The following is a 23,226-nucleotide window of genomic DNA, read 5'->3' as shown; positions in this document are numbered from 1 at the left end:
CATGCTTGGAGATGTGCACGCTTCTTGGCCTCTGCTGGGGGTGGGCCAGCATGTCCTACTGTGAAACACCTGGGAGGGTCAATGGTACTTAGCTAAGGCCCACTTGGCCCTGGCAGCCCTTGTCCTATTGTCCTTCCTGGTGGAGGTAGCACACAGCTGCTCCTTGCTGTCAGTGGAAGGATCTGGGCAGACAGGGAGCAGCTGTCAGTGACTGGCATGTGCAGTCCCATTTCTGCCTGAGTGGGCTGGTCCATCTCACTTCTCCTGTCCTCAGGCCCCCATGGCTGTTCCAAAGTGGGATTCTGGGGGCAGCCTAGTGTTTGGCTGTCATCAAGGTCTTCGATGATGGGGAACGAAGAGCAGGGGCTCCTAACTCCAGGAAGGCTAGTAAGGCACTCACCCACCCAACAGAGTGTGAGTCTCCTATATTGTACAAAATATTCTCTAAAATGTCTTTCTTGTAAGGAACTGTGTGACCTTGGGCACATCACTTCCACAGTCTGGGCCCACAGTCCCTAATCTATACAGTGAGGAAGTGGAACAAATGATCTCTAAGGCACTTTCTTTCCTAGCATCTGATGACCATCCAACATGTCTATCATTCAAAGGATATTTATTGAGCATTTTCTCTGTTCCAGGGGTCAACAGCCACTGGAAGGACAAGGCATTTACCCTCAGTGGGCTTCCTCTCTAGTAGAGGGCTCACACATTAAACACGTATCAATAAATGCTTGCAGATCACAGGAAGAACTATGAAGAAAAATCGGGAAGTCTGTGAGGGCAATTAATTGGGGGAACCTACTTTAGACTTGGTGGTCTCAGAAGAGTTGCTCTGATGAGGTGGTATTTAATGGATAGGCCAGAACAAACCAACCACACCAGGAGGGACTGAGGGCTAGGAAGGATGGTTGCACTCTGACCCTGCTATGCTTGGAAGAGGGAGGTAGGTGGAGACTGTGAGCTCCTCAGGGTATGCTGGAGGTAAGGCTGGTGGCATGGCTTTTGTGCAGGTGAGGATCTGTGTATGGATTGTGCAGGAGCACAGTGAAGCCTCCTCCACCAGAAAGCCTTCCATGACTGACAATGAGGTCACTGATTCTCTCCTCCTGTTTATTGAACCCTGATGTGTGTGCTTCTGGCCTCTGGTTGACCCACCAAATTCAGGACTTACCCAGAAATTCTCCAACACAGTAAGGATAATGCAAGAAAGAGCTTCATCTGCAGTAGGAGGGATCTAAATTAGGCTATACTAATATCCTCAACATCAGACTGGGGCGTTTTGCAGGCAGCACATTATGGACTTCTGCAGCCTTGCTTGTTGACACAGAATGGGGACGTGATGAGCTGGGAGGGGGCTCCCCGGGGATGCTTCCAGCCAAAGATGACACCTGTTTGCCCTTGGTCCTGGTGAGAGAGTAAGTTGAGTCATGAGCAGAATTCAGCCAGGTTAACAGATGGAAAGAGAAGGAAGCCTGGGTGAGGGCTACTGAGAGAATAAGAATAGGCTTATTCTGTGGAGGGCAAAATTATCCAGTCTACAAAGTTCTCTTCCAGGGCTCCCTCATCTTTTGGTTTCTCCTCCAGCTCCTTTGTTTTGGGCCTCTTTTATCTCCCCTTGGCCCTCTTGTTTGGGTCAAATATCCTCCCCCAGGAGGTGTATGCCCCTTCTACACAGTTAGTGTTGGGACAGTGGAGCCCAGAGAGGGCAATGCTGCCTGCATACACGTCAGCACCAACAGTGGGATTTCAGGCACTGCGGGAGACCACAGAGAGGATATTCCAGGAGGGAGGTCCTCAGACTCACCTCTGCATGGGGGTGGGCAGTCAGGGAAACTGATGCCCAGCTGCTCACTGAGTTCTGAACCAGGCGTCAGCTTGCCTCCCTGCCCCTCCCCACCCAGTGCAGCAGGGGGCCGGGTCTGGAGCCTTGGGAGCTCCCTGGACAACATGTGTTTAAGGCAGCTCAACCTCAGAGCCAGTAGGAAATGTTTTCTTTAAAAAACACACCTAATATTTTGGCTTCTCAATGAGGGGTGGGAGCCTGGTGGCTGTCTCACAAGCTTTTGACCCCCCCCCCGGCCACACACACACCCACACAGACACACAGTTCCACACAGAAACTCACACACACCAAGACAGACATAGGGTGTCACACCCACACAAACACACACACCACACGCACACAGACACATACATATTCACGTCCACACACAAATACACACAGCCACACACACAAAGACACACATATCCACATACACTCAAACATTCTCAAACACACACAAATTTACACGTATACTGTCTCATACCCACATCCACGCAAACACACACAAACTTATACACACACAGAAATGCACATTCCCAGAAACTCGTACATGCACACACACAAACAGCACCGGCTTGGCTCCCCAGCCTCTCCTTTTCTTCTTGTTTCAAGTGAGGTAAGAAGTCTCTCACCTTACATTCAGTCTCTCACCCTTCCCCCTATAAAAACCCTTCTGGCCCCATCTTTTCTTGGGTACTGTCCAGACAGTGCTGTGTCTTTAAGGAAGTTGAAGCTGCTAAAAGTGAGGGGGAGAGAGAGAGAGGGAGAGGGAGAGGAAAAGAGGGAGAGAGAGAGAAAGAGAGAGAGAGAGAGAAACACAACCCAAAAAATTTGGCATCTTTTCCCCCTCAAGTTTCTGGTGTCACTTATGAAACACGGGTCCTTGTTGTTGCAGAGAAGCAGTCGTTTTGCTGGGAGGAGGGAGCGTGCGACTGCCCCCGGGTCTCTCCCTGAATCTTCCTCTCAGCAGAGGGTCCCAGGCACCCTGTCTGGGGCAGAGTGGGCACAGCGTACAAACTGAAGGTGGGGCGGGATCAAGCTGCCCCTTCCTCCAGATCCTAGTCCTCCCTGGGGCACCCTTGCCCCTGCAGACTCTCAGGGCCAACTCGGACCTTTGTTGCTTTTTGGTTCCATCTTAGAAGAGGCTCTGCCTGAGTAAGGAAGAGTAATTTGAAGGTAAGCTGGGGGGAGAAGGGCTCCAAGTGCCAGCGGGTGGAGGGGGAAGCCTGTTGGGCACAGGGGCTTGTTCCCTCTTGTCATCTTCCTGTTGGTTCAAGGTGCTTGGGACAATTTTTTGCTTGGAGCCATCTAGGGGGCATCTGCTTCTTCGACAACTGCGGCCCCAGAAATCCCAGCTGCATTTGGGCTGAGCCACTGGCCTCACACAGTTCAGCTGAGAGGTCCTGGCGGGGGTTTATTTAGGCAGCTGCCTGGCGTAGTTTGAACAGAACAGGCCACGGTGTGATTCTGCAGAAAGGGCCTGGTGTCTGATGTGGTCACAGCCGGAGGAGCAGGAGAGGGTGGGTGGGGCAGATGGGGTGGTGTGCACTGCACAAGGGGCCTTGTCTGGGCCAGGGCAAAGCATACCTATGGGGGGCTCCAGTGGGAGGGACTGCAGCCAGGATGTGGGAGGGAAGGAGGGAGGTTCTGTGATGTGCTGGGGGAGGGGGCAGCTGGAAAACAGATTTCAAGTCATAAAGTCAGCTAGGAACAGGCCGAGGCAGGGAGAGCTCTCTGCTCAGAGGAGGAGCTGGGGTCCTCTTCCATCCTGTCTTCATCCTGCCTGGCTGCGTGACCTCGGGCAAGTCCCGGCCCTTCTCTGGGCCTCAGTTTCCCCTTCTGTAGAATGGGAGTGGTGGGCTAGGTGGTGTTGGGTCTTAACTGGGTTAGGTGGGGCAGGGCCTCCTGATGGGAAAGAACTTGGGCTGGGGTCCTGAGAGGGACGAGCCCCTTTGGCAGGTCCTCAGGATCACTGGAGTGACATGCCCTTCTCTGCAGGAGGTACAATGCAGGAGCTGCGTCTGCTCTGCTGGGCGGTTCTCTTGGGCCTGGGGCAGGCCTGTCCAGAGCCCTGCGACTGTGGGGAGAAATATGGCTTCCAGATCGCCGACTGCGCATACCGTGACCTGGAGGCCGTGCCACCCGGCTTCCCCACCAATGTGACCACGTTGAGCCTGTCAGCCAATCGGCTGCTAGGCTTGCCAGAGGGCGCCTTCCGGGAGGTGCCCCTGCTGCAGTCGCTGTGGCTGGCTCATAACGAGATCCGCACAGTGGCCTCTGGTGCACTAGCCCCCCTGGGCCATCTCAAGAGCTTGGACCTCAGCCACAACCTCATCACTGACTTTGCCTGGAGTGACCTGCACAATCTCAGTGCCCTCCAGTTGCTCAAGATGGACAGCAACGAGCTGACCTTCATCCCCCGAGACGCTTTCCGCAGCCTTCATGCTCTGCGCTCACTGCAGCTCAACCACAATCGCTTGCACACTTTGGCCGAGGGCACCTTCGCTCCACTCACCGCTCTGTCCCACCTGCAGATCAACGACAATCCCTTTGACTGTACCTGCAGCATCGTGTGGCTCAAGACATGGGCCCTGGCCACAACTGTGTCCATCCCGGAGCAGGACAACATCGCCTGCACTTCACCCCACGTGCTCAAGGGCACTCCACTGAGCCGCCTGCCACCGCTGCCTTGCTCGGCGCCCTCAGTGCAGCTCAGCTACCAGCCCAGCCAGGATGGTGCTGAGCTGCGGCCTGGCTTCGTGCTGGCACTCCACTGCGATGTGGATGGGCAGCCAGCCCCCCAGCTTCACTGGCATATCCAGACGCCTGGTGGCACTGTGGAGATTGCCAGCCCCAATGTGGGCACTGACGGACGTACCCTGCTTGGTCCCCCAGCGGCCAGCAACCGGCCACGCTTCCAGGCCTTTGCCAATGGCAGCCTGCTCATCCCTGACTTCGGCAAGCTGGAGGAGGGAACCTACAGCTGCCTGGCCACCAATGAGCTTGGCAGTGCTGAGAGCTCAGTGAACGTGGCGCTGGCCACACCGGGTGAGGGTGGTGAGGATGCTCTGGGACGCAGGTTCCATGGCAAAGCGGCTGAGGGCAAGGGCTGCTATACGGTTGACAATGAGGTGCAGCCATCAGGGCCCGAGGACAATGTGGTCATCATCTACCTCAGCCGTGCCAGGAGCCCTGAGACTGCAGCAGTGGGAGAAGGGGTACCTGGGCAGCAGCTCCCAGGCCTGCTCCTGCTGGGCCAGAGCTTCCTCTTCCTCTTCCTTGCCTCCTTCTAGCCCCACCCTGACCTGGGCGGGGCAGGAACAGCCCAGGGCTTCCCTAACTCCCCCCTGACCTTGCCAACGCCTCTTATAAGTGCTGCAGGGGTCTGCAGTTGGCAACTCCTGAGGTGCATAGGCGACTTCACATCTTCCTACCTCCCCTTCTAATTACTTCTGGAACACCACCACCCCCACTTCTAGACCTGCTCAAAGCTAGTGACGAGGGTAGAATTTAGTCCCATAACTCACCATGTGGGGTGCTCATTGCTGCTAACAGCATCGCCCCTGCCCCTACCAGAGGGCAGCATGCTAACAGGGTGATGTCCTACCCAACTGGGGGAAGCCTCACGGGGGCATTCAGGCACTGTGACTGACAAGCTGACGAGGGCCAGGCAGGTGGGGAGCTGACAGGTCGGGGCTTGACTGGAAGTAGCCTGAGGCCCACAGGGCACAGGAGAGGAGAGGATGGAGGGAACTGGCCGGCACAGCCCTTAGGCTCTCACGACCTGCTGAGGCTCCTCCTGCGCTTTGGTGTTCTCTGACGACTTGGGGATTTGGGGGGTCCCTTTGCCTTTATCCCAGACAGGACTGGAGGATCCAGGATGAGCCTTCCTCCCCTCTCAGCCTTCCTCCCTCAGCCTGTGACCTCTCTTCTTTTCTCTCCAAGCATGCATCTGTAGCCTGCCCCTCCCAAGAGGCCAGCCAGCCTGGGGGCACAGAGAAATAAACAGCATTTCTGATGCTCCTCTGTGTCTGCCTGGAGTTTTGTCTGGATCTAGGAGCCCCTACTGGGGGATAGAATCTGGAGCTGGAGAGTCCAGACGCATGTGACAGGGGCCCATAAGACACACACAGACAGTGCAGCAGGTGGCACAGGAGGGGTGGCCCAGTGGTGGGCTAGGGGCTGGGCCTCACAGTGAGCTGAGCTGCAGATCTTCCCTCCTCCAAACTAGCCCACAGGGCAAATGGGGGTGGGGGCTTGACAACCATTACAGAGGCTTCCCTGGGGTCTCTGGTGACCCTAAGCAGTGCTTTAGCCAGCAGTGGCTTCAAGAAGCATTTTAGAAAGGGGTGGGGCGATGGAAGCACCTGAGTTGTAGCCCCTCTTTCCTGGAAGAGAAGTTAGGAATGGAGAGGAAAGTGGGGACAGGCAAAGCAAGATGGAGGAGATAGAAGAAGGGTGGAGACAGGGACATAGGACAGGGGGGAGAGAAAGCCCCAGGGACTGAGAACAAGAGAACTTATGTAAGGAAAAGCCAATGGTATTCCAAGAGGAAAGTCCACACGAGGACCACAGGCCCCCATAGGAATCTTTCCCCACGGAGCAGGTGGATCAGTAACTGACCTGAGGTGAGGGGTGGGGCTGGCAGAGACCTGCGGGTCTCTCAGAATGGGGAGCAATGGATGGGGTCAGAACCTGGGGACTCAACAGGACACTGTGTCTGTGCCAGGTCATAGATGCATCTTCCTACTGCCTCCATCCTGCCCCTTTCAAGTTTGAGGGTACTGCACACAGAGACAATGCCCAGAGCCCCCAGGACTGTTGCACTTGGCACAGAGGAGGCAGGAGGCAAGGCGTCTGGGGTGGCAGCTGTTGGTCTTGGCTGCAGGCCAGACCCTCCCCGCTGCTCCTGGTTTACATAGACCACCTCCCCTGCCTGGCCCCAGCAACTTGCCTCCCTGCCCCCCTTCAATAAGGATGACTCCACATCTGGGGAAAAACAGCAGGATGGAGCTGAATCCCATGTTCTGTGCCACCTTGAGTAAGTCACTGCCCATGTCTGGGCTTCAGTTCTCTTAGAAATCAAATGACGGGGTAGGACAGTATACTGCTTAAGGGTCCAATCGACTCTGATGATCTAAGGCTTGATAATCCTAACCTGACTTGGACTCCTGGTCTCTGGCTCCATTCACAGCTGAGCAGGCTTGGCTTCTTGGAGTAGGACCTGGTCCTAAGACCTGAGTCAGGGGCAGCATGGGGAACAGTCGTGTCCCAAGTAAACTAGCTACTCCCTGCTTTAAAGTCTTGAGTGACCCCCACTGCCCAGGGGGTGAAGCAAAAGTTCCCCATCCAGCCATTCATGGTCCTTCTAACTGGCTCCTCTGATGTTGCCCACCTTCTGTGCCTCTTCTTGGAACTGCTAATTAGTTGTTCCCTCAATGCTCTGTGACATGTCATCCTCTGCACTTTTACTTATGCCATTGTTCCCTCAGTCCGGGCACCCTTTCCCTGCTCTTCACTGGGCTAAGTCAGTCTTTGAGACTTGGCTCAGGCATCACCTCCTCCAGAAAGCCTTCCTAGATGTCCTCCCACCCCCAGTGTGGACCAGGCCCCCTCCTCTATCTCACACAGCCCTGGGTGTCCAGTGACCCAGCTTGATCACACTCTATTGTGACTCTGTTTCCTTGTCAAGGGCAGAGAGTGAATCTGGGTTCTCCTCCCTGTGATCCTGTCAGATGCTGGCACAGGGCCAGCAGGACATTTTTCAATGGGTTGTGGTGGGATCACAGCATGGCCTCCTTGGACCCTGGAGCAGTCTTGAAGGTAGGTTTGAGCTCCCTGGCCCCTCCCCTGGCTTCATAAGTGTTTGAGGCTGTAGAGGAGGCAGCAGGAATGCGGGTGTGGGCCTGGGAACTGTTGGGCTCCGCTAATTGTACAGACATTTCTTGAGGCCCTGCTGACTCCAATTTATGATGTCGCCACATTTTCCCACCCTCTGTAGCCCCCAGCCCCACAGTGGACCCCACAGCCAGAACACCTCTCTCGCTCATGCATCCCCCACCTCCACCAAGCACCCAGCAGGGGAAGAGCCCTGGTCATCTCGATCCCCTTTCCTTCTGCATACTCATTATGCCTGCATCAGGACAGCCCCTCACCAGCCCCAATGTGGCAGCCCTTCCTGCCCCCACCGCTTTCCTCACACTGCCTCCCCATCAGCCCCGAAGTCTCCACCCCTCCCCAAGTCCTGCCTGTTCTTTAAGACCCAGAATAAGCCCTACTTCCAAAACCAACATCCACACTACTGAGGGGTGGCATCCTAGGGTCACCAGTCTCTTCTCCACCCACAAGGATGCAGCTATGGGTTCTCTCTGCCCCCACCCAGTGCTCAGCCCCACGTGTGACCAGAATACCCCCATCCCACCCAAGCCCTGTACATGCATGGTGTTGATTTACTGACAGTGTGGGAGTTTTCCCCTGTGCACCCCCCCCCCCATAAAGAAGACTATTTCTCAGGGACAAGTTTATTACAGGGAACACACTAACCTCTTTCATAATAGCAAAAGGTGTAAAAACTACAAAAATATCTGGCTCTCCAGTGTGGGCAGCTCAGTGTGGGGCCTGGTTTGAGTCTTGACTTTGCTGCCCAGCAGGAGCCCACAGCTTCCTCCTGGGCTGCCTTACAGGCCACAAGGCCCAGGAGCCTTCCAGCCACTCCCCAGAGAGGAGAGGGGGAGAGCTGGGAGAGAGAGGAGGCGCTGTGGCCAGCTCCACAGCATGAGGGCCAAGGCTGAGCTGGAGCTGAGCTGAAATGCAAGGCTATTCTGGCCCTGAATCACCAACCCCATTCCCAAGGAGGCTTCAGTGAGGCCCTGCAAGGCTAGTGGCAAAGCCAGGGTGGAGAGAGGCCTGAACGTGGCTGCCCCAGCTCCACTGGCTCCTGGATCAAAGGCCTGATCTGCCAGTTGCTTTTTCCAGAGCCCTTGCTGGCACTCCACAGCCAAGGCAGACCAGAGCCCTCCTGAGGACAGACCTCTACCCAACAGTGGTGACCTCCCAGTCCCAAGGCTGATCACTGGAGCTTTGGACCCAGGGAACCTGCTGGCAGAGTGGGTGCTGAGAGGAGGGCTGCCATGGCAGGGAGAGTTGAGAAGGAAGTAGATGGTAGGCGGGAATGTGCCTCAACACAGAAGGCCCTTCCGGTCCTCAGGACTGGGTGCCCTTGGCCTGGACACCTGACTGGGCTGTCTTCCGGAAGGCCTGCAGGGCCGGGTTGTGCAGCAGCGTGTAGGCCAGACCCCAGCGGGCCCTGGCGCGGCTAGCCCTAGACCCTGCTGCCTTGGCCATGGTGTCCTTTGTCTGCAGCAACTGCATCCCTGAGAGGGCGAGACCTTCTATCAGTCACTCAACAAACAACCAGCCAAGCCTCCCTGGCCCCCAGACCTGAGCAGAGAGTCTGAAAATCCTGTGCATAGTGAGAGTGGTGAGCCTGGTTTCCACGTGCCGGCTCAGAGTGGGACGTGAGGAGAAGCATGGGGCTGTGGAGGGGAGTGTGCAAAGACTTAGATGTCACCCTGCAGGCGGCAGACAGAAGAGGGAGGGGATGAGGCCTGAGGAGAGACTGGAGGTCCAACCAGGACAAGGGTCTGGAGCTTGTCGCCCTCCCTGATACACACTTCCTGGACAGGAGGAGGTCACACTCCGTGAGGGAGAGGTGGGGGTAGGGGTTGGCCTGGAGTGGTGGTCAGCATGACAGAGCCCCTTAGCAAGGTAGCCATTTCATTCTGTGTGTGCACACATATTGGGTGTGTGTGTGTATGTGTGTTCATATCATGGAAAAAATTATCCCGAGACTGGACCAGGAGGGGCAACCACAGGCAGCCGAGGGAGAGAGGAAGTGAGAATTTTCCTGGCGCTCACTCTGTGTGCTGGGGAGGGGAGCATGCCTCCTTCCTGGGAGAGCTGGGTAGACTCGATTCCCCCCCAATCCCAGTGGGGGGTGGGGGGTTCACCTTCTTCCTCCCCCGGTCTGAGGCCGTCCTGGGGGGCTGCCGGGGACCAGGGCCGGGGGCCCCGCGCTTGCAGGAGCAGGTTGCAGAAGGCTGTCATGGCTGGATGCGACTGGCTGACTTCAATCTTCAAGAAGTTTCGGTATGTGTGGTATCCTGGAGTGGGGTGGGAGATGGCAGCGCTGGGGAGGAGGGGCTTCCAGCAATCTAGAGGAGCTCAGACGCCCCCTAACACACACACAGGGAGTCTGCATGCACACCCCGCCCCCAAGCAGGTAGACACGCCAGCACGTGGCCAGCACAGTGCGTGTGGGCGCATGCGCACCTGCCAGAACACACCCCACGCGTTGCACACGCCTGCCACACACACCTCGGGACCACGTGAAGCCAAGCCACAGCAGCACACAGCACACACCCTGCAGAAAAATGTGCACTCGGCAGGGCACACGCTGCACGTGGCTACAGACATCCTCCAGGAACAGATGGGCACATGGACCAGGGCAGGGTAGACCCTTCCTTCACTGCCTAGGCAAACTGAGCAACCCCCAGCCCCTGCCCAGGGACCTTACCTGGGTCGAGAGTGGCGGCTCTTGGTGGCAGCAGGCTGAGGTCGGTCTGGCCAAGGTGAACAGCATTGTAGAGGGCAGAGAGGAGCACTCGCCAGGCAGCCACCATGGCACCCACCAGCACGTTGAGGGGGAAGAGGAGAAAGGTGGCTGCATACAGCGCTCGCCTGGGGGGGCAGGACAAGAAAGGTTGAGGCAGCCCCTCCCAGCACCCCTTCTCCAGGGTCAGTGTCAGACCTAGGTGCCCACAGCTGCTGTGTATTTATCAAGCGCTTACTGTTTATTGAGTATGCCTTCTGTGTGCCCCACCCTGTGCCAGGCCTTCCAACTCTCAACCCACCACCCTGGAAAACAGGTGGTGTTACTCCCTTCTGTAGAAGGGAAACTGGGGCCCAGAGAGATTGGGAGACTCAGCCAAAGCTATCTGGCTACTCAGTGGAGAGCTGGGATTTAAGTCCATGTCCACCTGGGTCTTTCTATTACCCTGGTGTCTCCCACCTCCCTCTTCTGGGTCCCCTGTCCACTAACTCCAAGTCCTTCCTGGGAAAGAGGTTCTCCCACAGCCTTGCAATCTGACACAGAACCTCCTTCCTGCATGGTTTTGAGAGGAAAGATGATCTGGCAGAGAGCAGCGCTGACCCCCAAAGCAAGAAAGACTCATGGGGGTATTTCTGGCCCTTTGATATGTATTTAGGCCACTGTCCCTTTTCTCTGTGGCAAGCTCTTTCTACCATCTGCTGGCCTCCCTAATGGAGAAAGGGCAGAGATGGTAGTGGAGGGAGAAGGGCACAAAAAGAGAGAGACACTGAAGAAGAAGAGGCTGAGGGCCTGAGGGAGCCACAAGCCCAGGAGCCACCTCACCGGTTGGTCAGCTCTGGGTGTCCATGTTGGGTCTCCAGGAAGACCCACTGGGCTGCCATGTTCTGCAGGGTCACAACCAGGGCCAAAGTCAGCCAGAAGGGCCTGCAGGTGGGGAAGGGAGGGTGGTCACTGTTAGCAGCCCTCTGAAAAGGGGTCCCAGAGCCCTCCACTCATTGCCTCACTCACCACGAGGACTCCAAGGATCGTAACAGCAGAAGGTTCCTGCCATGGAACACAGGCATGAACACCAGGAAGGCGAGGGCTGTAGTTCCCAGGAAGAAGATGATTTGCTGCACCAGGAGCCCTGCCAGGGGGTGGGAATGGCAAGGACAGATACCAGATTCTATGGGAGCTGGCCCACCCCTGCCACTGCCAGGAATTCCAAGGGCTTCAGAACTGGTAAGACCTGGCTTCAGATCCCTGCTCTGCTACTGCCTAGCTGTGCTGCCTTGAATGAGTTACTTTACCTCTCTAAGCCTCAGTTTCTTCCTCTGTAGAATGGGGATAATAGTCCCTACCTCAGATGGCTGTTGTGAGGATCTAATGAGATCATGTGTGCAGCAACTCTTTGAAAACCACAAAGTGCTTTGCAAACGTTATTTTTCCCAAATTGCTCCCGAGTTCTTGAGGACAAGACCATATTTTAAATTGATGTTTGCATTCCTACCAGCCAGAGCCTGGCATGTGGTAGACGCATGAGAATTGTCTATTGAAACAATCAGGCCAATTGATTACATAGGATAATGTGTACAAAAGGGCTTGGGAGGTACAACATCTACCAAAACAAGAAATTATGACTTCTAGTGCTAGTAATTTCTCCACTCCTTTATCAACCTTCTCTTCCTCCTCCAGGGAGGTGAGAACTAAAGAAACCAAAGGGAGAGAAGTCAGGTCCTTGGATTTGCGAAACTGGCCCCAGCCCGCATGTTTCACAGAGCTTCTTCACTGCAGTGCCTGAGGGGAAAGTCAGAAACTCAGGGCAGGAAGGGGTCCTTGAAGGTTATCTGGTCCAACTCTTTCAGGGCAGGACCCCCTTTGCAATTCCCAACCATGTCCACAGAACTCTGTTTGCATACCCCCAGTGACGGGGAGCTCATTACTTTTTGAGGCAGCTCATTATGGCACAGCCCTCCTTTACACGACCAGCTATGTGCCACCTTGAACTTGCCCCCTCCAGATCTGGGTCCACTCTCCACGTAAACACATGGTGACACCTAGAATTCATTTTCATGTAAAGGGTACCTGTTCCCCGAGGACTCCTGCACCCCCCAACCTGAGTGACTTTTCTGAGGGCAGAGAAAGCAGGGTGGGTCCCTACTCTTGCTCTTGCCCCAGAGCCTGCCACACAGACAAACACTCAGGGCAGCCAGAACTTGCTGACCACTCTTCCCCTCCCCCACTGGGGCCTGTGTCTGGGGTGGGACCCAGGTCAAGAATGGATGTAGTGGGCAAGTGGGGCTCACCAAGGCAGGTGAAGGCAGTCTGGTAGGCACTGAAGCTCATCCAACAGAATATGGCTTGGCGAGAGGGGTGAGGGCCTTGGCGTGGGGGACCCAGGTCCAGGGCAGCCCCTCGGTGCAGAGCTTGAAGGTTGGCCCTGGAGTGGGAGTGAGGGAGGCAGGGACCTCAGGGATCAATACACACTCCTTAAATTCCTCCTCTGGGCCAGCCTCTAGCAAAACTCCCGGTCTAAGTACAATCCATGGCCACCAGCAGGGAAGCCCAGAGATGTGGGAGCCCAGAGGAGGCCACTAACCCAACCTGGGAGGTCAGGGAGGGCTGCCTGGAAGAGGTGATATCTGGCAAAATCTTAAAGGTGACTAAAGGAGACAAAACCAGGCAGAAGGCTCAACCGGAGCCAAGTCAGAAAAGTGGGAAAACAACAGTGAGAATGGAAGTGACAAGCAGCTCAGCCACCAGGGCAGGAAGCAAGGCAGGCAGGGACTTGGGGGACGTTGAATGCCAGGATAAGTAGGGCCAACCCTGTGGGAAAAGATCCCTGGGGGGGAACTCTGAGGGCTGTCAAATGCATGGGCCATATGGACCAGTTCTCTGACATGGCTAAGTGCCCGGACCACCCCTTCTTCTCTGCCTCTCTTCACTCACCACAAAAGGGCAAGATTGGCAGCTTGATGTCCAGTGTCTGTCACAGTCTCACTGTGCCCACCAGGCCCCTCGTCACCCACACTCTCCCTGTGCAGGTCCACCCCCGCCTCTCAGCCCCAGCCCTCTTCTTCCATTCACAGGTAAATGCCAGCTTCCCCAGCCTGCCTTCCTATCTAACCCAGCCCCCAGGCAAACTCCACATGTCACCCCCGAGTTAGCAGTGCCCTGTGTCACTCACAGACGTTTCCCCAACCAGACAGGAACACCCCACGGGCAGGCCCAGGCCCCACCTTCTCCTTCCACCACCGTGCAGCCAAACTCAGGCGGGCTTGGGGGCACCTCCAGCCCAGGGCTTCCCCATAAGCCCTCCTGGGTTAGGGGTCCTGTAGGCCTACAGGACTCCAACCCCTTTCCCACCTCTGCTCTGCCACCAACCTGTGTGTCACCAGCGAGCGGATCAGGACCAGGAAGGTGAGTGAGCAAGACAAGACCAAGGCCGAGATGTAGCAAACTGGAGGGTGGAGAGGGAAGAAAGCAGGAGGTCAGGGCCTGGAGGGCCTTTCAGGAGCCTCTGAACTGCTGCCAGGTGGTGCCTCAGGAGTTACGCTGGCTCCTCACCCCACTCTGAGTGGAGGCCTTTGGCCAAGTCCCCAGTTCTAGGATCTGGGTGGCCAATGACTTTGGCCATCCCATCTGCCCTGTGACATATGGTAGCCAAGATGGGGAAAGGCCAGCACTGAGTCTGCAGACCTGGCCTTCACCCTGGTGTTGCTGCTTCCATTGCTGTGTGACCCTCAGTGAGAAACTCCATCCAACCTGGCATCTGCCTCCAGCCCCACCACTTCTTGGCCATGTGGACTTCAGCGGGGCACTCCATCTCCCCAGGCCCTGGTTTGCTCGCACACATGCTGCCAGGCGCACTGCTGCGCTGCCACTCTCCCAGGACAATGCAGCCATACAACCCCGTCCATGCCTGCGCCAATGGCCTTTGCTCTGGGCACAGGGGTTGTTAGTCCACATCAGTGTGGCCTGAATCTATCAGAACTAGGGAAGTGGCCGCTGCTACCCATCTCTTCTGGGGTGTGGTCATCCCTCCTCCCCAGCTCCCTCCCCCGACCCAGGCCACGCACACAGATAATGAGATTGCTGTGTCCACAGCTGCTGGGAAAGAGCGGATGGCGTGTCATGAACAAGTCTGGGTATTTAAGAATATCAGGCGTGCAGGCTGCAAGTCTCCCACCCTACATCCTCATCCAGCCTCACTCTAGACCCTCACAGCAACCCCATGAGGTCAGACAGAGGAATTGCTCCCACTGAGCCAAAGAGGATGCTGAGGCTCAGAGAGAGAGGGCCTGACCCAGCCCGCCACACTGCTAGGAAGTGATGGAGGGAGGTGTGCAACCATTTCCAAGCAGCTCCAGAATGAGCCCCAGGCGCCTGCACCCTGATCTCGTCGGCAGCCCAGGGAAAAGTTCCTGGTTCCTATGCCCCCACCAGAAACTCAGGAGCGGGTAGAACAGGCACAGATGGAAGGGCCAGCACTTGATCCACATAGTCACAGGCTCTAGAGAAGTGGGTCTTGTGCTGACAGCGCCTTAGGACCACCTGGAGCTGCTCAAATTCCCCATTGCCTGGGCTGCACCCAGACCAGTTACATCAGGATTTCTGAGGATGGGACGCAGGCCTGGCTTTGTGAAAGCAACATTGGTGACTGCAATGTGCAGCAGGGCTGAGAACCACTACTCTGGCTGCTTTCCGAAGGCAAAGCCTTCACAACTTATTTCCATCAGCAATGGATTGAAATCAATCAACCAGCCATCACTTACAGTGGTTCTCAAATTTTACTTCCATTAGAGTCACCAGAAGGGCTATTCAATCACAGAGGCTGGGCCCCGTCCTCAGAGTTTCTGATTCAGTAGGTCTGGGGTGTGGCTTGAGCACTGTGAATTTTCAAAAGTTACCAGGTGGTTCCCAAAAGCAGCCATGGCTGAGAATGATGCTACAGAAACCCAGGGCTGCTCTACCTGCCCCTGGCTCTTGCCTCTAGTGCCCTTGCAGGGCACTTTTCTGAAAAGTATGGTTGGGAGAAAGCACTGGGCACGCATAACTCGGGCCTGCTGCACCACCCCTTCTGGAGCCAGCTTGGCTACAGTGAACGTACATTCTGTACCATTTGCTGCTAGGAGGTGAGGAGCCTGCCTGCTGAGCCTGGCCAGTGAGTGAATAGGCTAACAAAGGGGGGAAGGGTTAGCAAGCCCCCTTGGCCACAGGCTTGGCTTTTGATCTCCATCTGTCTATCTCCTGCCTCTCTCTTCCCCCACTGGCTCCAAACTTGGGTTCCTCTATACCCCAGAACCGATAAAATCTTCCTGCACTTGGCCACCTCTAGGATCCTGCACCTGCCCCCTACTGGACTCTGCTTTGTGGATAGATCTGTCTTTCCCCCACCAGATCAAGGGCCTCAAGGACAAGTTTGCCTTTTTAGCTTCAGCACCCATTTTGCGGGTAGGGAAACTGAAGTCAGGAGAGATGAATAGGCTTGCCCAAGGCCACACAGCTTCAAAGTGATGAAGCAGAGATTCTAATCTGGTCTACCTGACCCAGAGTCCAAGCTTTCTGTGAATGATGCCAGGCTTACGGTTCAGGTGTCCATGGGCAGCCCTAAGAGAAGCTCTCAAAGTGCAGAAGACATTAACTCCTTAGACTAAGAACAGACCAAAGGGCCCCCAAACACAGATCTGATCTTGGTTCCACCCTGGATTGCTGAGTGGTGTTGGGCATATCTCTGATCCTCCTTGGCCTCAGTTTTCCTTATCTGCAAACTAGGAGAGTAAACACTGCTCTGTTTGGTCCCTGCATCCAAGAAGATCTAAAATAAGAGAATTTGAACTTGGAAACTGCAACATGTGATTATAAATAAAGGTGTGATGAATAGAAACAGAATCTATTGCCCTGGATATGTCACTTCTTGCCTCAGATTTCCTGCTGCATGAGCTGGAATCAGCAATGCTGACCTAACAGGGCTGCTGTGAGCAGGGGTCTGAGCTTGGATGTGGGCTGAGCTGTTCCTGCCTGTAACCCAGGTTGCAACTAGCCTGGAAAATCTCCCTAGAGATGACATTTTCAGCCCACCCAGAACTTGTCACCTGTCTAGCTTGTGGGCCTCAGCAGCAGTTCCAGTGTAGCCTCTGGTCTGGGAACCAGGCCACTCTGGAAGGTGGCACGGTAGTGGTCAGGTAAGGAAGCAGTTACTGCCCACACCTTTGGCCACTCCCCACTTTCTGCCCCTCTGCATTGCCAGCACGCCCAGGTCCAGCCCAGGTCTGCAGGATGAGGATGATGTTAACAGTCAGTAACAGCTGCAGAGCAGCGACACCTGCACCTGCAACGCTGGTAGCCTAAGCTCTGACCATTGCATGTTACCCCTCAGAAGCCAGAGTGCCCATATCAGCCCAGGTCTCCAAGCCAGCTGAGGGTGCAGGGCCCACAACTCCTGACCACCAGGCTTTGTCTGAAGGTGGTGGAGAGAGGTCCATCCTGGGCTTCAGGAGGTTTGTGTTTTCTTGGTTTCACTCTGCCCTGTTGTACAAGCTCAGAAAAATCTTTCCCCATGTGTCAAGTGGGGGCTCTTCTCAGCCTCCTCCACAGGGCTGTCAGAGGGCCCAGGAGGTAGGGTGGGTAGGTAACTGCAGGGCTAAGGGCTGCAGGAGGCACCAGACCACAGAAGGGGAGGCTGATATCATTCCCTGGCTCAGGGACTTATTGTCAGGGAAGGGAAGGAGGAATGGAATAGCCCAAAAGGACAGAGATTAGGGAAGAGAAAGTGTGTGCCCTGTTTAACCCTAGCCCCCTGCCATGATAGTCCTCATGACAAGCACCCCACCTCATTGCCTGCTTTCCTCCTTCCCCACTCTCTGCTCATGTGTCCCATGGCCTTCCCCATCTCCACACCTCCAGAGTTGGTCAAAGACGGTGGGGGTGAGATATGCCACACAAGCTGACAAAGGACAGGAGGCTGCTGAGATGGTCGCTTCAGGTCTCAGAAACTTGGAATTGGCAATTAGGAGATGAGACAATTGAGACCCAGAGAGAGGAAGGAATGTGTCCAAAGACACCCCCCCATATGTCCATGGCAGGCTAGGACTGAGCTCAGGATCCCAGCTTACATCCCAGCAGTGACCCTCAGGGACCCTCAGAGGCCTCACCTTCCAGAGCCCACAGATGATGCTTCACCAGCTCTACCACCTCCTGTCTGTCCTCTGAGAGCACGATCCCAAAGCCAGCCAGCAGGTAGGAGACATCTGTGGTGACCCCTGCCCTCACCTTCTGGATGGTGGGTACCACACCCACCAGCAGCAGCAGGGCCACCTGGAAGAGCCCCACAGTGAGCGCCAGGGCATGGCTGTGCTCACACCAGGCACCCCTACCCCAGGAAAGGCATTTTCTTCAGTAAAAAACTCTGGCAGCCATGTGCCCATGGCCCCTCAGAGTGTCCTTATCTGCCTCTTAGAGCAAGATTCTCATGCCTCTAAACAGTATGTTACAAACACATACAGCTTTATCCTAATAGGCCAAAGACGGGCCTTCAAGCAGCACAACTGTATATCTATACCTCTATCGTCCATATCTATCTATCTATAATCTATCTATCTATCTATCATCTATCTAAACTTCAAAATATAAAATTTCTAATTTTTCCATGTTGTAGAAAGCTAATGAGCACAGGCATTAAAGCTAGACAAAACTGTTCTACCCTGAGATATTAGCTGTAGAAACTTGACCAAGTCAAAAATCACCTCTCTGAGCCTCAATTTCCCCCATCTGTAAAATGGAGACAAATCATACCTACCTCCCAGGATTTTAATTTTTGTTGTTTGGGGTTTCTTTTGGGGGGGGGAGGGCAGGCGGTGCTGGTATTGGGGGGTTTATTGATGTTGTCTCACTAAATCTTCCCAACTACCCAAAGGGAAAGTAATTCTATTTCTTCTGTTTTACAGATGAGCTACGAGGTTCAGAGAGATTGAATAACTTGCCTAAGTTCATACAGGGAGTAAAAAATGGAGCTAGGATTTAAAACCATCTTTATGTGACTCAAAAACTCATGCTCCGAGTCACTGTATGAGCGCAGTGAGTTAGCACCCCACTCCCTTCTGGGTAGGCCAGCATTCTTAAGATGGCCAGAGCAGCTGGACAGGATTGTGGGTAGGGCATTTGGAGAGCTGAGATGATTGAGCCTGAGCTCTTCCAGGCTTGGGGGTCAAGGACAAGGATCCAGAGGTAAATGGTGCTATGGGGTACAGGACATACCTGGTAAATGGCTGCTCCTGTCAGGGTAGCTGAAAGCACCAGCTTCAGAGGGAGGCGGAATCCTGCAGTCCCCAAAAGAAGGGGTGTGGTGAACAGCAGCACCCAGGCCTGGGAGCCCCCATCCCTCCCAAGGGGCCCAAGAACAGGGCCAGGGCTCACAGGACCCTGAACCACCAAGGCCAGGCCAGGGTCTTCCCCTTGTCTCAAGCAGGCAGTTGTCCCTCCTGATAACAAGGGTTCTGGGGAGCAGGAGTCGCCCCCACTGCAGCTGCTCTGTGCAAGGGAAGGGTGAGGTCATCTGTCACTCTTGGCCTCATACCTCGCTGTGGAATGTAGACGTAGTGTCTGAAGCCAATCCAGGTCCAGGACAGGAAGCCAGGCTTGGAGGTGTGGGAGCTGCAGAAAGACTCAGCCAGGTGGGGCCCTCAGGAGAAACCCTGCCCCACGGCCAAGCCCAGTGTCTGACCATTCCTCCCCTCTGCCCCAGCCATGCTGCCCAGCGCCAGCCTCCCAGACATGCCTGCTCAGCACTGCTCAGCCCTCACCTGCTTTCCAGTGTCTTCTGCTGGCAAAGGAGGTTCCTCAGGTACTCCTCAGAGTAGCTGCTCTGCAGCCCCTGTGAGGACAGCTGAATGGACAGGCAAAGGAGACCTGCCTTGAGCCAACCCTGGGGCCCTGGCCCAGGGTGCTAGAGTGGATACCACATAGAAGCCCCAGAAAAATACTCTTGATGGTAGTGCTGGTGGTGGAGAGTGGGGGCGGGGTGGGGCTGACCTGTGGGGATGAGGTCCACGCCCTCCAAAACTGCCCTTTTCTCGTCCACATGTACAAGACCAGCCAGTCTCCAATCGAAGAACCCTCAGTGCTGGGAAGTTCTTCCTAAGGTCTGTCTCCAACTCTCTCCTGATTTACTCAGTCACATCTCATCACTGCTTCCCTCCCAGCCCTCTGGCCTCTGCTACCTGAGACTGGGGCAAAGGGTAACCTATGTCTAATGGGCACATCCATGACCAGAACCCAGAATGGGGCCATTCCAGGTCAGATCCTCCAAGCCTCTCCTCCTGCTCCTGGAGGAAGATCACAAGGGTGACTGGATTTGTCTGAGCCACATTCCAGGCTTTAATCTGCCTGTGAAATGGCAGAGGCCCATGGGAGGATGGGGTGGGCCACTGCCCTGGATCACTGGGAGAACACAGGCAATTGTCACCTGTTGCTACGGCAACCCTGAGATCCAGGGCAGGAGTGGGTCAGCTCAAAGCTTGACTGGGTCCTTTGAGGCTTAAACCTCTTTGACCAAAGGCTAAAGAGGATTTTGTTCCTCTCAAGACTCGGGAGGAGAGTCTTGCAATGGAGGGGGAGGTGAGGCAGAGGAATCTGGAAGAGGAGGTAAAAGAACTGGCAAGGCAGAGCTGTGCCTGGTGTGCTGTGTGTCCCCAGGGAGCAGCACCCCTCTTCTGAGCCAGCTATAAAGAGGAGGGGAAGATAGGCCTCCTCAGAGGAGTATGAGTGTCAGGAAGGTAGGAGTGACAAGTACTTAGAACCATATTGCCTACCATGCACAATCCAAACCAAGGCTCAGTGGGCCTGTGTGGGACCCAGGGCTGCCCCTTGGGAACTTGAGCCCTCCCGGCCTCTTTCCTTACTCTCCATCCCTCCTCAGAATCTCATTCATTCTCTGGCTTCAGTCTGTTGATGCCCAAGTTAAGATCCAGTCCAGCCCCTCTCCTGAGCTGCAGACCTTATGCAGCACACACCCATGACCGCGTCACCCCAGGAGCACACCTGCATCCACCTCCCATGGGCCAGCAGCTGGCGCCCCACCTACCTGCTATCTGTCTTAGGCCTGTGTGTCTTCAAGCCCTTAGGCCTCTGTGTCTTCAACCTTTCTTGTGCCTGTCTCTCTTCCCCTTTGGGGGCCTCTGTAGGGTTTTCCTCTCCTCCCCATCTCATCAGGAAGAGTTACGTGATCCCGCCCGCACCCGGATTCCCATGGCATTTGGAGGAGCTCATTGCACATTTCACATTGCACTGTGTTTGTCCCTGCATCCTTCCTCCCCACCGCCACCCACCACCCACCCACACACACACACACACACACACACACACACACACAGACTGGGAGCTCCTGGAGGTCAGACACAGTCAGTCAGCTTTGAGTCCGCAGCACCATGCACTGGGTATGACTAATGGCAGGTGCTTAGAAGGCAGGTGCTTTAGAAGATCACAATATCTTTTAAGAATTCTCTCTCACCATGATGTATTCATCCATGCAAAAATTCAAAAATATTTGCTGAGTGTACATTATGCTGCAAATATAGTCATGAACAAAACAGACACAAACCCATCCTCTTTCCTTTGCCAGCAATGCCTTCTTCTTATTCTCTCCCCACTCCAGATTCTCCCTGCCCTTCAGGCCCCTACTAAAGTCTACCTCCTCCAGGAAGCCCTCCCAGACCTCCCCTTTATCTGACATTATCCAACCGTATCCAACCTAGAGTTGATTCATCATTCAATTCTGCCCTGAGTACTTCCTGAATCACTTCAGCATCTGCAGAACTCCGATTAGGCACAAGGCTACTGGCCTGCCTCGCTTCTCCAGCTGGACCCTCAGTGTTTCAAAGACAGAGCTATGACTTTCCTGTCTCCTAACCCAGTTCTCCTTTGTTGAGTCCCTGCTATTCATACAGCCCAGTGCCCTGGGTATCCTGGGTGCCAGTCAAAGGCCCAGCTCAGTCTTTGCCACGGAGGGAGGACTAAGCAGTCACTCAGTGACTCAGCAAACATTTCTGAGAACCTATTATGTGCTCAGCCCTCCACCCAGCATGGCCATGTATAGAGACATGGGGGAGTCCAGGGTGTCTTGGGTGCTCACTAGGAGCCCACCCCAACCCTGCCCCTTTACCTCGGAGCCAGCTCCTGTCCTACGGCTGAAGCGTCTCACCAGCTGCACTGGGTACCAAAGGCTCAGGAATCCGAGGCCCAGAATGAGAGGCAGAGAGGCCAGCAGGGAGTAGTACTTGTAGATCTGGACAGACAGACACCCAGACAGACCTACCTTCTGCCTTCCTCCCCCAGCAGACAACCAGAATCTATTTCCCTTCCCATGTCACACTGGGCCTGAGGATAATCTAGGGTGCCATGGGAAGGCTTTTGGTCCTATGGCCCTCCAACATGCCACCCAGCACAACATGCCCACTTTCCCTCCTTGGGCCCTTCTCCCAGTCTTCTGGATTCCAACGGGCCTGAGAGGAGCCAAAGGGAGGAGGTTACACGATCCCTTCCTCAGTACTGGGGCTAGAATGAACCCTGCACAGAGGACACCCGCTTTCTATGTTCCTATGTTCCTGGTGCATTAGGACAGAGACCCCTGAAAATCAGACAAAGGCCTGATTTTGTCTACATTCAGTTTGCAACCTGGGCATCAGGGAAGTACACACCCTTCCTCCCAGGGCTGAGGCTTTCCTGGGGGCTGGGCCCCTTCATTCATTTACTCATTCATTTATTTGTTAATTCGATATGCTTTTATTGAGAGCTTAGTGTGTGCTATGTTCTAGGCGGTGAAAGAGACTCACCAAGTCCCACCCTCTGAAAGAAACCTCCTAATTTTCACCTCCACCCTGAAGGATTGGTATTATCAACCCCATTTACAAGTGGGGAAACCGAGTCTCAGGTGACGCTGTTTCCTCAAAGCACTTAGCCCCATCTGGCATCACTTCGTTTATTTATTTATTGTGTCTCCCCTTCTGGAATGACAGCTCTTGGAAGGCCAGGGACTTTGTCTTGTTCATAGCTGGATTCAGCGCCTGGAAATATCCCTGGTACAGAGTATGTGCTTCACATATGTTTGTTGAATGAATGAATGAGTGAGTGAATTAATGAAGTGGTGAAGCTGGATTCAAATTCACATTGTGTAGCTGCAAAGCCTGCACCATCATTCTCTGAGTTCTAGACTGGCAGCTGCACACCCCTAGCCAGCAGCCAGCAAACCTGGTTCTGAGGTTCTGGAATTCTCCTTTTATCCCTGAGACCATCCCCCCACCCATTGCTCTTCCCTTCCATTCCCACTGCAGCCTGACCAAAAGGAAGGCTGGGGAATCAGTAATGGGGGCATTTCAGACTTCCTCTTATTCCTACCACGTCCACTCCCCTGCCTGCACCCTCCTAGACTGAAAGCTCCCAATGACAGGGCCCAGCTGCCTTGTCCCCTGCCTCACCCAAAGAGAAGCCAAGCTTGGAATGGGCATGTATTTAAAGGAGTGGAATACTGTGCATACTGGGAAGCCCAGCACATCAACAGAGATAAAAGGAACCACACTGGTTTAACAGGCTCCTCTGTGTGTCCCTCTGCCCTAGGCCATTGTGAGCTAGTGGTTACCTTTGGCGTCTGGGGACACTCTGCCCTCTGCCAGACATGGACTCCAAAGTGGGCCCAGGACAGCACGCTGCCAAGCAGATGTGCGGCTCCATGCCTGGCTGTGGCACAGGCGGCCAGAGGGTAGTAGAGGACAGGGTAATACAGCAGGGCCAGCATTTTCCAGGGCCCTGGAAGGCAAAATAG

The 23,226-nt window shown here is 55.0% G+C and overlaps 2 protein-coding genes across 2 annotated transcripts; one reads left to right on the top strand and one right to left on the bottom strand.

The window, feature by feature from the left end:
* Nucleotides 1–3,828: 3,828 nt before the first annotated feature.
* Nucleotides 3,829–5,750, top strand: ISLR (immunoglobulin superfamily containing leucine rich repeat). Its single transcript, XM_063091846.1, has one exon. It carries the CDS (start codon nt 3,829–3,831, stop codon nt 5,113–5,115), a length of 1,287 nt encoding a protein of 428 aa, XP_062947916.1. The 3' UTR covers nt 5,116–5,750.
* Nucleotides 5,751–9,025: 3,275 nt separating this feature from the next.
* LOC134372562 (receptor for retinol uptake STRA6-like) lies at nt 9,026–23,199 on the bottom strand. Its single transcript, XM_063090024.1, has 13 exons — nt 23,044–23,199; nt 21,571–21,693; nt 19,214–19,284; nt 18,988–19,064; nt 18,669–18,730; nt 17,567–17,729; nt 13,797–13,872; nt 12,719–12,852; nt 11,442–11,559; nt 11,256–11,357; nt 10,398–10,561; nt 9,832–9,984; nt 9,026–9,195 (listed from the first exon to the last, which is right to left on the bottom strand). Exons 1-13 carry the CDS (start codon nt 23,197–23,199, stop codon nt 9,026–9,028), a joined length of 1,569 nt encoding a protein of 522 aa, XP_062946094.1.
* Nucleotides 23,200–23,226: the final 27 nt, after the last annotated feature.

The sequence above is a fragment of the Cynocephalus volans genome, chromosome 3 (genome assembly GCF_027409185.1).
Source record: "Cynocephalus volans isolate mCynVol1 chromosome 3, mCynVol1.pri, whole genome shotgun sequence".
Lineage (NCBI taxonomy): Eukaryota > Metazoa > Chordata > Mammalia > Dermoptera > Cynocephalidae > Cynocephalus > Cynocephalus volans.
Note: the sequence above shows the minus strand (reverse complement) of the source record. Positions and strands in the feature narration are given on the sequence as shown.

Coding starts and splice junctions, on each gene's coding strand:
- ISLR (XM_063091846.1), top strand. CDS start 3,829: ATGCAGGAGCTGCGTCTGCTCTGCTGGGCGGTTCTCTTGGGCCTGGGG.
- LOC134372562 (XM_063090024.1), bottom strand. CDS start 23,199: ATGCTGGCCCTGCTGTATTACCCTGTCCTCTACTACCCTCTGGCCGCC. Junction 18,731..18,987: donor CGTCTACATTCCACAGCGAG/GTATGAGGCCAA, acceptor TGGGGACTGCAG/GATTCCGCCTCCCTCTGAAG. Junction 17,730..18,668: donor CAGGAGCAGCCATTTACCAG/GTATGTCCTGTA, acceptor GGGCTCTTCCAG/GTGGCCCTGCTGCTGCTGGT.